Here is a 12,377-nt window from a genome sequence, read left to right as displayed (position 1 = left end):
CCATGCTATCAGTTATATTCAAATTGAGATTTATTATTCATCGTCCTCGTGACTTTAAGTATCTCTTAATGACTTTTGCCTCTAAATCTAGTTTCTCTGAAATTACGGTAGCTACACTAGTTCTGGTGGGTTATTATTCACGTGGTATGGTTTCCTATCCTTTACTTTCAGTACTTCTATATCCTTGTTTTAGATGTATCTTTGGTAAAAAGCACATAACTTCGGTTGTTTTATTTTTTGATTCTACTTTTAAATTTTATCCATTCACACAATGTAATTGCATATACAGACCACTGAACAATACAAGGCTTAGGGGTACTCACACCCTGCTCAGTCAAAAATCCGCATATTACTTTTGATTCCCCAAAACTTAGCTACTGCTAGCCTTACCAATAACAGTTGATTAACACACATTCTACGTTGTATTATATACTGTACTCTTACAGTAAACTAAGAAAAAAGGAAATCGTAAAATAGCAGAAAAAAATTTACAGTAGTGTACTATAAAAAATCTACTTATAAAAGCAGACCTGCACAGTTCAAACCCATTTTCCTCAAGGCAGTGTATTTTAGCTTAAATCCATTATCTTATCACATATTTTCATTTGTCCTATCTGTTCCATGTTCCTTTTCCTCTCCTGTCTTCTTTAGAATTTGTTAAATTTAGTTTCTTACTCTTTTCCCTCCCACTATTAGCTTGGAAATTTTACTTTCTCTTGCAGTTCATTTAATGATTAGATATTCTAAATACTATAGCATAAATCCTTACTTTATCACAGCCTAATTTTCTTTAACCCATTTCCCAAGGCAGTGGAAAGAACATTAAACACTTCTCATAGCCTTTTTTAATTTATTTTTTATGTATTTTCAGCATAACAGTATTCATTATTTTTGCACCACACCCAGTGCTCCATGCAATCTGTGCCCTCTCTAATACCCACCACCTGGTACCCCAACCTCCCACCCCCCCCGCCCCTTCAAACCCCTCAGATTGTTTTTCAGAGTCCATAGTCTCTCATGGTTCACCTCCCCTTCCAATTTCCCTCAACTCCCTTCTCCTCTCCATCTCCCATGTCCTCCATGTTACTTGTTATGCTCCACAAATAAGTGAAACCATATGATCATTGACTCTCTCTGCTTGACTTATTTCACTCAGCATAATCTCTTCCAGTCCCGTCCATGTTGCTACAAAAGTTGGGTATTCGTCCTTTCTGATGGAGGCATCATACTCCATAGTGTATATGGACCACATCTTCCTGATCCATTCGTCCGTTGAAGGGCATCTTGGTTCTTTCCACAGTTTGGCGACCGTGGCCATTGCTGCTATAAACATTGGGGTACAGATGGCCCTTCTTTTCACTACATCTGTATCTTTGGGGAAAATACCCAGTAGAACACTTCTCATTGCTTTTACTCCCCCTCCTAACATTTATTTTTTTCAATTCTATGTCAACTTTCAGTCTCCGAATACCTCTTTTATACAGTCAATATTCATCTATATCGGCATATTTATTGTTTTTTGTCTTTTGTTTTTTATTTCTTCCTGCCTCTAACCTTCCTTCTAGGAGCTTTTTCCTTCAGAATTTCTACTAACATATGTATACCAGTGACTTATACCTCAGTTTTTGTCTAAAAATTACTTTAAAAAAAGATCATTAAAAAAAAAGATTCATTTGAGAGAGCAAGCACCCATACACAAGTGGGGGAAGGGGCAGAGGGAGGGGGATAAACTCTTACGCAGACTCCCCGCTGAGCAGAGCCTGACATGAGGCTCCGTCTCACAACCCTGAAATCATTATTGGAGCCGAAACCAAGAGTTGGACGCTCAACCAGTGGGATCCACCAAGGCACCCCATGAAAAGCTCTTTATTTCATTGTGTCTTTTTTTTTTTTTTAAGATTTTATTTATTTTACAGAGAGAGATCACAAGTAGGCAGAGAGGCAGGCAGAGAGAGAGGAGGAAGCAGGCTCCCCGCTGAGCAGAGAGCCCGATGCGGGACTCGATCCCAGGACCCTGAGATCATGACCTGAGCCGAAGGCAGTGGCTTAACCCACTGAGCCACCCAGGCGCCCCTCATTGTCAGTCTTGAAGGACATTTCTAGTGGGTATAGAATTCTAGGTTAGCGATGACGTTCAGCTTTATGACACTATCATTCTCTTGTTATTTGTCCTCCCTTATTCTTCTTTTAAGTGAACTTCCAGTGTGTTGCTTTGAAGAGAATTCTTTTTCTTCCGACTTCTGCTAGTTTCATTTTCAGAAGATTTATCGAGATGCCTAAAAATACACATTGTTATTCTACATAGACTTCATAGGGCTCCTGGACTCTACAGTTTCATTTCTTGGTCAAATTTGAGTGTTTTTCTGCCATTTCCTCATTTCTTCCCATACTGCTGACCTACTCTCCTGCCCCTATTTTACTCCTGAGACTCCAGTCCATATATAAGGTCTTTTAGTCTATCCTTGGTCTCTTACATGTTTTCTCATTTTTTTCTCTCTTGACAGTTTATTCTGGATTATTTCCTTCAGGTCTTTTAGTTCACTAAATTATTCTCTGTGTCTATACTGCTATTAACCCTGTAAACTGAGATTTAAATTTCAGTTACTGTATTTTTTTTAGATTTCTTTTAAAGAGAGAGAGGTGGGGAAGGGGATAGAAGGAGAGGGAGAGAAGAAATATTGAGCAGACTCCTTGTTAAGCATGGAGCCCAACATTGGGTTGTGAGATCAAACCCCAGCTTAAATCAAGCCTGCTGCTTAACCTACATAGACACCCAGGCACCCCCAGTTACTGTGTTTTTACTGTATTTGTTTTCTACACCCCATCTACATCTGCTTTCTGTACTTCTTTTCTTTTTCTTCTCTGACTGCTCTGGCTAGTCCCATGTTGAGTTAAAGTGGTGAGAGTGAACATCCTTGTCTTGCTCCCAACCTCAGGGAAGAGCTGTCAGTTTTTCCCCATTGAGCATGATGTTTGCCGTGGGTTTTTCATCTGTGGCCTTTATCATCTCCAGGTATGTTAACTGTAAACCCACTTTGTTGAGGGTGTTTTCGTGCTTGGGTGTTGAATTTTGTCAAATGCTTTTTCTGCATCTATTGAAATGACCATATGGTTCTTGTTCTCTTGTTCTCTGGTTCATACATTCTCTTGTTGATGCGACATGTCACGTGATTTCCAAATACTGAATCACCATTGCAGCCCCAGGAACAAACCCCACTTGATCGTGGTGAATCATGTCTTTGAATGTATTCTTGGATTCGGTGTGCTAGTATTTGTTGAGGATCTTTGCATCTATGCTAATAAGAGGTACTGGCCTGTAGTTCTCTGTGTGGGGCATTGTTAACCTGGTCCTGGTTTTGGATCAGGGTAATGGTATCCACACAGAAAGAGGTTGCAAGTCTCCCTTTTATTTATTTATTTATTTATTTATTTACTTGAATAGCCGGAGAAGAATAACTATTAACACTTCTATAAATTTCTATAAAAGTTTGGTAAAATTCACCTGTGAAGCATCTGGTCCTGAACTTTCATTTCGTTGGGAGTATTCTATCAATGGCGTTTTCATTGTTGGGGATCCGTCCGTTCAGATTTTCTGTTTTTTCCCCGATTTGGTTTTGGGAGGTGGCTTCTTTTTCTCGGGATTTATCGACTTCTTCTAGGTTGTCCAAACTGTTGGCATGTCATGTCCCGTGCTCCTCTCTTACGTGGTCCTTTGCATTTCCGTGCTATTGGCTGTTGCTGCGCCTCCCTCAGGTCTGACTCTGAGCCCTCTCTCTCGTCTGTCTGCCTCTCGATGAGTCCGGCTAAGGGTTTATCGATTTGTTGATCTTTTCAAGGAACAAGCTTTTGGTTTTATTGATCTGTTCTGTTGGGTTTTTCTTAGTTCTCACTCATTTCTACTCTAATCTTTCTTATTACTTCCTTTTAGTGGTTTGGGGTTTTGTTCTTCTTTTCTAGCTCCCTCCAGTGTAAGGCTAGGTTGTTTGAGATTTTCTGGCTCCTTGTGGTCGGCCTGTAGTGCTCTACACTTCCCTCTTCCAACAGCTTTTGCTGCATCCCGGTGATTTTGGACCGATGTGTTTTTGTTTTCACTCATTTGTGGCCATGCACTTCTTGATTTCCTCTGATTTCTTGGTTGACCCACTCATTCATTGTTGAGTAGCATGTTATTTTTAGTTTCTACATATTTGTGTTCTTTCCAGACTTTTTTACTTCTGGTTGATGTCTACTTTCATACTGCTTTAGTCAAAAAAGATTCATGGCATGACTTCAGCCTTCCTTAACTTGTTGGAGACTTGTTTTGTGCCCTACTATGTGATCTGTTCTGGAGAAGGCTCCATGTGCACTAGGAAAGAACGCGCATGCTGCCGTCTGGGGATGGAGTGTTCTGAATATATCTGTTAGATCCATCTGGTCCAGTGTGTCATTCAAAGCCACTGATGCCTTGTTGATCTTCTGTGTGGCTGATCTCTCCACTGATGTCAGGAGGGTGCTCGAGTCCAACCAGACCAGATGTCTGCTCCTAGTCCAGGGCTGGGGCCGTAGCTGGACTGTTGTGTGTGGTTATCGTCCCCTCTCCCTGGGCTGATGCTGGCCTCTGTTGGCGCTGCTTGCATTCTCTCAGGGTTATGGTGCTGCTTTGGATGGTTCCGGCCAGGTGTGTCCCAGAGGGGCAGGTCTGCAGGAGAATGCAGGGGAGGGGCAGGCTGTGCAGTGTTAGCAAGTTTTGTGCAGGTCAGCTGTAGAGGGGATCAGAGGAGCTCAAAACCGTGCAGAAGTTGGCCAGGTTCGGGGGGGGGGGGCACCTGCAGCTGGGTGCAGGCTGGTGCCGCTATTAGCAGGAAGAAGGTAAAGTGTTCCTGCTGCCCTGGTTCCCAGAGGTGTCCATGTATCTAGGGAGGGGAATAGCATCTACGATCTTTTTTGTTCTTGGAAAGTCTTCCAAATGTCCCTGCCCCTGTGGCACTCACTGTGAAATTAGTGAGTGTTCTCGTAGAAGCGAATGTTCTTCAGACCATTGCTCCAAGGCTGTCGCAGCAGGGCCATTTGTTGTGCTGCCTCTTCAAGGCCAGTAATCCGTTTCCTCTCCCTCCAGGCTCTCCAAAGCTGGGCTGGCTGATTTTTGAAGTTCCCGTGTTATGCCCTGCTGATTCTAAGACTTGGCATAATTCTACCCCACCCCATCCCACGCCCCGATTTTCGTGCGGGTTCTTTGCGCCTGGGTCTGTTTCCCTCCTTTCCCTGTGCCTGGGGTGTCCCTCCCTCCTGCAGACAGTCCTCGGTCTGTTTGGAGCCAGGCAGCGTCTCTATCCTGCTGACCTGCTTTGATGAGGCCTCTTCTCTGCATTTTGCTGTGGAGTCTGTTCCGCCAGTCTTCAGGTCACTTTCTGGGCTATTTACACTGATGGGGGTGTTATCCAGGAGTACCCTGGGAGGAGGTGAGCTCAGAATCCTCCTGGCCCACCATCTTCCCTGCAAGTCTGTTTTGTCCTGTTTTAGAAGTTCCTCGCTCGCTGCAAAAATTCTCAGGCTTGTCTTTCTTTCACATAGTACTTTACAGTTTCTGTTTTCTTTCACCTTGTTTTCCTTTATATTGCCTTATCTTTTAAAATTTTAAGTTATATGAGATGTTTTATATGAAAATTTACCTGTAAAACAAAACAGAGGCCTAGAAATTGCTCTTAGAACGTTTCCATTGGTCTTTGAGTGCCATTTCACATTCTTGCTGGCTTTTGTAAAGAGCCTAGTCAGGGATCTTTACCTTTTAAAAGTTGAATTATCTCTTGATTATTGATTTGTGGGAGTTCATTGTATGTTCTTTCACATATGTACACATCATGGATACGTTCTATCGGTCTGTGGCTTGTCTTTCATTTCTTCAATGCTGAAAGTGACATGGCAGACATTTTAGTATTGTTGGGGTCCAGTTCATCCCATGATTTAATTTTTCTGTCCTATATTAGGGATTTTTGCATCTCTCAAATCTGGATATTCTCTCTGTTTCTGTGTTTTTCCCTAGAAGCGTCACTGTTTTGGCTGCTGCACTGAGGCCTGAAAGCCTGTGGTCTAATGAAGGTGCCAGGATCCCCCTGTCCCATATGTCCATCTGGCTCTTACAGCGCCTTCTTTCCCACACTGCATCGCACAGACATGGGTCACATGGCCCTTATATGTGTAGGTCGACTTCTGAACGGTCATATCGATCTGTTCTTTCACTATTATGACGGTACCACACCCCCGATGCACTGCAGCTTTGTAGTATATTTAGTAGCGAGGAGGGTACAAACTCCAATGCCCATCTTCTTCAAAAATTTGATTTTTCAGGGCGCCTGGGTGGCTCAGTCGTTCAGCGTCTGCCTTCAGCTCAGGTCATGATCCCGGGGTCCTGGCCCTGAGCCCCGCATCGGGCGCTCTGCTCGGCGGGAAGCCTGCTTCTCCCTCTGCCACTCCTTTTGTTCCCTCTCTCCCGCTCTCTCTCTCAAATAAAATCTTTAAAAATAAGTAAGTAGATTGTATTGTTCTTAAATTTCATTTTCCAGTTGTATATTGCTAGTATATAGAACTTTGTATCTTGTATCCTGCCATCTTGCTACATTTGCTTGTTCTAGAAATCTGTTTGTATAGTCTTTTGAGTTTTCTCCAAGCACAATCTTGTCCTCTGCAAGTGAGGATGGTTTTCCTTTCTCTTTTCTAATCTCTGGCTCTGCTCTTTTTCTTGCCTTGGCTGCGACTTCCCACACAGCGTGGACTAGGAGCAGGGCGAGCTATAGGGGAAGCGCATTCGGCATTTCACTGCAGCGTAGGTTTGGCTGCAGGTTCCAGAGAGGCCCTCACAGACGGAGGAAGCATGCTCTGGCCTTGGCTGCTGCGCCTTCTGTGAAGGAGCGCGGAACTCCTCAGCCGCCCTCCCTGTGTCTGCGGAGAGCATCACACGGGGTTCTTCCTTACGGTGTGACTGGGGCAAGAGGCAGCGATATTCCCCGGGAAGAGCACCCTTGCATTTCTGGGGCCGACTCCACGTGGCTGTGCTCTTTTCACGGCTGCTTTCTTCGATCTGCCTGGACTTCGGGCACTGAAGGCTCCTGGTCTGTAATCTCCGTGGCCTCGGTTTTCGGTGTCCTGGTTCTGTTGGTCTCCCCACCCATCCTTACTCACTCTCCCATCCTTGTGCTGCTCCTCCCTTGGGGTGTGGAGAGAGGGGGACCTGCCCTGCCATGAGTTCCTGTGCTCAGGTCCTTCCATAAAGACCCTGACCGGTCAAATAAAAAGCCCTGGGGTGGGGTGTGCAGTTCCTCATTGTGCCCACAGGGTCCACTTTGGCCCACGGACAGCCGGGCCAGGAGGTGGCCCGGCTGCGGCTTTGGAGACTGCTTCTTGGCCCATGCTGTCGCTTTGGTATCAGCCATTAGAAGACACCCCGTAGCAGGTCCTGAGACTACTCTCTGCTGAGGAGAGCGCATCTGTGGGGATCCCTGGGGAGGCCAGCTTTTGGCAGCCACATGTGCCTTCCTCTTCTTGTCTCGTAGATGAACGCCCCTCGAGCAGCAGTGGGGACACCTTGTCTGGCCCCAGCGCCCAGCCCTCTAGCCACCGCGGCCATTCCTGGAACCGCCCCAGCCCTGCCCATGCCAGGTACTGCCCTTTCCGGCCTACCAGCCCCACCCTGTGCCCAGCCTCTGGGCCAGTACGGAATCCTATTCCCACCTCCAGTGTCCTGGGGGCCCTGGGCAGCCCGGGTCGGCAGCCCGAACCCCACCCCCAGGCTGGGCTTGGGGGCAGCAGGCGTGCCTGCACTGCCTGCGTACTTGCGGCCGCCTGTGGTCAGCGCACCGGGCCCTAGACTGCGAATCACATAGCGCTCTCTTACCACTTGTCAGCTGGCATGCGCGGAACTGAACAGTCTGGAGGAGCCAGGTTGCGGCTTAGCCTCCGAGTCCTGCCCCGCCTGCCCGTGGGTGCCTGGCGAGGGGCCGGCGCGCGGGCGATGCTTGCTTCCTTGACTGCTGCACACCTGCTCCCTCTTACGTTTCCGTGCTCTACACCTACAGCCTTTGCACCCACTTCCTGTACTTGAATCCATGGCTAGAACGTTGTAATCGCCCTGCAGAAGTCCAGTGCCTTGAATTCCAGCTTTTCTGTTCCCTGATGAAAAGAGATGTTTAAAAAAAAAGAAAATCATATGTTGAAAAAATTGTATTTCATTTTGGTAACTGGCTTGTGCTTTGATATCTCGCCCATTTCCAGTTGCAGAGATACAAACAGTTTATAAATCTGAAGTTAAAGCCTGACTTTAGATCTCTCTTAGGTCTCTTTGGGCTCCTCTGGTCCCTGAGAGCAGACAGACGGACACCCCCTGCCCCCGGCCTCCAGCAGCAGTAGTGCTGTGGGTGCTGCCAGCAGGCTACCCGGGGCTGTGCGCTTCCTGGGGGAGCGTGCTGCTGGCGGCAGCCAGTCTCTCAGGAAGGAATAGAAGCAGCTGTGTTTGGCTGTGCAGAGCCTGCTGGAAAATGCTAGATGAGCAGGCACACCCTCTCGACCCAAAGCCAGTGGGGGGCAGGCAGGCCACCTACCCTGCAGAGACCACACAGGCCCCTGAGCTCTGGGCTTCCGCCGACCCTCCTGCTAGCTGTGCTTCCTCCTGCATCACTTGCACGGAGGCCTGGGTCTCACTCTGCTGTGTGCGTGCAGGTGGCCTGGCCAGGACCAGGAGAACCCCTCCCCTGAAGGTTTTAGTGGGACCCCTCCCAGATGGGCACCATGCAGCCCCAGGAGGGAGCTGAAGTCCCTGCTCCTCATGGCCGAGACAGTTTCACTTCCCCTCAGAAGGCAGCTTGGGCCTTCTGTGAACTGTATCGTTCCGCCGTACTGTGGGACCTCACGAGAATGGGCTGAGTGATTTTACGTGGATTATTCCATCAATTCAGTTAGAATTGAGTTTTCTAGGTGATTACGCAGTCTTCTGCCAGGGCACGATGATGTAATAAGAGATTTCTGTTCTCTGTAACGTGCCCTGGGTCCCTTGGTGTAGAATTTCATGTACCTGGTTCCTGAGGGGGTGGAAGCTGCCTTCTCCTGCTCTCCCTAACTCACTGCTGCACCAGAGGGGAGATCTGGGGTCTGGCCTCGTACATGTATGGTCAGTGGCACGGAATCCCCAAGAGATTGTACATATAAAGGAGAAAAATAAACATTTTTGCTTGAAAACAGTGTGGAACAACATCTTTTCCTTGCCCTCTGCCCATGTCAAAGCATCCAGGCTCCTAGGCTGTCCTGGGCGCAGCCTTACACTCCGCTCCCAGAGGCCAGGGTGGCTGTGAGGACACGTTGGATTGAATGGTGGGGTCCGGGTCCCCAGCAGGAGCCACATCTGGTGTGTGCTCAGCTGGCTTGGGATCCAGTGGGTTGTTAGGTGGGACTCACCACCCCCGCCCTGCCATTTTCGGCACATGGTGCTTGCCAGGTGTGGCCTAGGACCTGAGGACCCAGGTCTGCTGCCTCCAGGCCTATCTGCTTGGCTTTCTGCCACTCTGGACATACAGTGGGCTCTAGCCCATGGAGAGTGTGACTCATGGGCAACTAACTGGTGCCTCTGACCCCTGTCCACACGGACTGACTTGCACAAAGCAGGCTGGAGAGCTGGGGCGAGGTGAGCGCCTTTGTACCTTCTCCTGGATCTGCACTGGGAATGCAGGCTTGGCGAGGACGTGAAGGTTGGAGCACATGCAAGTTTGGGGAGGGCCCTCATGGCCCTTGGTACCGTTCTGCAGCCGACCCACCCTCGGTGGCATCACACTCGGCGGTCTGCGCTCCTGCCCACGCCCTGTACACACTCACGTTGAGGTTTACAGTGCCTCCTGGCCCAGCCAGCTAAGAGGTAGTCAGGCCCTATGCCCATGCTGTCGGAGGGAGGGGACCCCCTTTTCAGAACCAGTGCAGACCCCACAGCCCCATCTGGCGCCTCATCTGACACTGGCCTGGGCAGAGCTGGGGCATCTCAGGGCTGCGGCTTCTCTCACTGCACCCAAGGAGCTCGGCACTGCAAACATGCAGGTGCCAGCAGGCCCTGTCTGGTCCTGGGCAGTGGCTCCATGCAGAAGCTGGCCCGATGGCAGAAGCTGCTTGGGGTCTGCCTGCACAGTGTGGGGGTCACAGGCCACCGGTTCCCCTATGGGAGGATGACCGTCTGGCCACGCTGTTCCACCTTCCAGGGCCTTGTGTGACGAGTTGGGCCTGTAATGAGCTGTGGCGGTTTTGTTTTCTAGATTCTGAGAGTGAGAAGCCCGACTGAGCCCAGGCAGGCCAGCCCGACCCCGACGCCAGGCCCCATGTCGTCACACGTGGAGAAGGCGAGTCCACGCCTCGTGTCCAGTTCACGCTGTTTTGTAACCACTTTCTAAGCATTTTTTATTCACAACTGGAAACACAGACGTAATGCAAGAATAAAGAATATTTTGGGGGAAAGGGGACTTTGGTTTTTCAAGCTCTGTCCTATCCAGTGGCCTGAGACAGTAGGAAGTGAGTGAGGGGTGCTGGAACATGTCCTGGGACGATGCAGCAGGACAAGGTCTGGGGGTGCCTTTGACCAAGAAGTTCCTGGTGTGGTGGGAAACTTGCACGTTTACGTAGCACTTTATAGTGCACCTTCTAGCCCAGGGTCCTCAGGCTGGGACAGCAGCCGGCACAAGCCAGACAGGTGATGAGGTCCCACCTTGCTCAGAAGCAGCCAAGGACGAGGATCGTTTCCAGGACCCTCCCCATCACACCAGGGTGACCCCTGGTTTCTGGCAGCACCAGGCCCTAGGAGACCAAGCAGCAGCACCCATTACATGTGGCCCTTGGCACACACAGCTCCATTCATTTTGCTGACCTGGGGGCTCCCCTGCTCTGTCTCAGAAGCTCGACACTCATGCTTGGGGCACAGCGTGGGCATCCACAGCAGCCTGAGACCTGTAGCCACAGCGAATGACAGGGCAGGGCTGCACCCCCAAAAGAAAAAAGGGAAGCCTACAAGCAGCCTCAGAGTCCTGCAGTGGAGAGGCTGCAGCGTGGCCTGGCCTGGGGGGGTGGGGCTCACGCTGGAGCCCAGCTCAGGGCTCCCACTCATCAGGATGAGGAACTGCAGCTTTGCTGTCATTCCTCTTGGATGACAACTTAGTGCTTCCTCCAGTGGTGACTGTAGGGCAGGGCTACCAGCACCTGGGGCGAGCTGCTGCCAGAGCCCCAGATGCTGCAGGGTACAGTTGTCACAGGGGATTTGCTCATCATGACAAAAGATCAGCCTGTGACAAGACTCCTGTCCAATTGGCTGATGAAAGCAGAGCAGCATGGGCTCTGCAGGGGACCTGTGCATGTGGCTTGGGGACACTCATGAGGACTCTCCACCCCAGCTCTCTCCAGCTCTGCATGCCCTGCTCATGTCGGCTTGCCTGGGCCTAGCTCGCATCTGGGCCTCAGTCCCTGCTCTTGTCTGCGAGGGAGCAGAGCAGGCAAGCACGCAGCTGGACGGAGCAACATCCTGTGTTTCCCTCAGGTTCTCTTTGTCCCCGTCATGGCTGGTCCTAGGTTTCTACTGCACTAGTAATGCACAATTTACCTTTTCATCCCTTTAAGCAAGTAACATCGTAGGTGCTAATGGTAAACATGACGAGGGCAGAAGGCTGGAGGCCCAGCGGGCGCTCATTCCCAACAGTACTTGGACACAAGGACCTGGGAGGCCCAAGGGTTCCGTAAGAATCTAAGGAGACAGCACCCAGACTCCTTTCCCGTGGGGGAGGATTCTGCACAAGGGAGACTTTGGGATGGAACACCTTTCACACCACAGCTCAGGTGAGGGTTTACCCACATTCCCTAATTGGCAACCCCTAGTTCCTGGGACCCCAAGAAGCAGTATCTGCCCTACGCCCACTTGAGGAGCAGCAGGGTCCTCCCTGCAAAGGGGACTGCCCTCTAGAAGCAGCTCTCGATCGCCATACTGCGAGCACAAGTTGGGGGACAGGCTGGTGATGGCCATGAGCGAGCTGCCACCCCAGGGGGCCCTGCACACCCAGGTCTCTGGAACTCCCAGGGTAAGCCCCAGCCCCCCATCTCAGGTCTGAGATTCCCTGTGCCGGCCTCCCCTCAGATGTGCCCTGCACGTGGCTGCTTGGGCGCCTCTGCCCCCTGGGGCTGCCCACCCTCATTCTCCCGCTGCTCCAGGACTCCTCTCTGGCCCTCTCAAGCCCTCAGGATCTCCCCCGCACTTAGTTCTGTCACAAGGCTGGTGGGAACCACTCACCAGACCCCACAAGGTTCCTATGTATACATCTTACTTGTCACACTTGGCTTCAAGCCCCTCAAGGGAGAATTCAGGCGCATCCCAGAACCATCCTCAACAAGCA

The 12,377-nt window shown here is 50.0% G+C and overlaps 1 protein-coding gene across 11 annotated transcripts in view; it reads left to right on the top strand.

The window, feature by feature from the left end:
* WNK2 (WNK lysine deficient protein kinase 2) overlaps nucleotides 1-10,461 on the top strand; it is a 118,169-nt gene extending 107,708 nt beyond the window's left edge. For 8 of the 11 annotated variants that reach the window (XM_045064970.1, XM_045064969.1, XM_045064976.1 and 5 more), the window contains one exon: nucleotides 7,527-9,204. In XM_045064970.1, coding sequence (XP_044920905.1) covers nucleotides 7,527-7,856 — 330 coding nt within the window. In that variant the 3' untranslated portion in view covers nucleotides 7,857-9,204. Of the gene's footprint in view, nucleotides 1-7,526; nucleotides 9,205-10,262 lie in introns of those variants that run through there. The other 3 variants (XM_045064977.1, XM_045064974.1, XM_045064973.1) reach the window with 2 other exon arrangements.
* The last annotated feature ends 1,916 nt before the right edge of the window (nucleotides 10,462-12,377 follow it).

The sequence above is a fragment of the Mustela putorius genome, unplaced genomic scaffold, assembly GCF_011764305.1.
Source record: "Mustela putorius furo isolate JIRA1106 unplaced genomic scaffold, ASM1176430v1.1 tig00003854_pilon_pilon_pilon, whole genome shotgun sequence".
NCBI lineage: Eukaryota > Metazoa > Chordata > Mammalia > Carnivora > Mustelidae > Mustela > Mustela putorius.
This window is presented reverse-complemented; position numbering and strand designations above follow the sequence as displayed.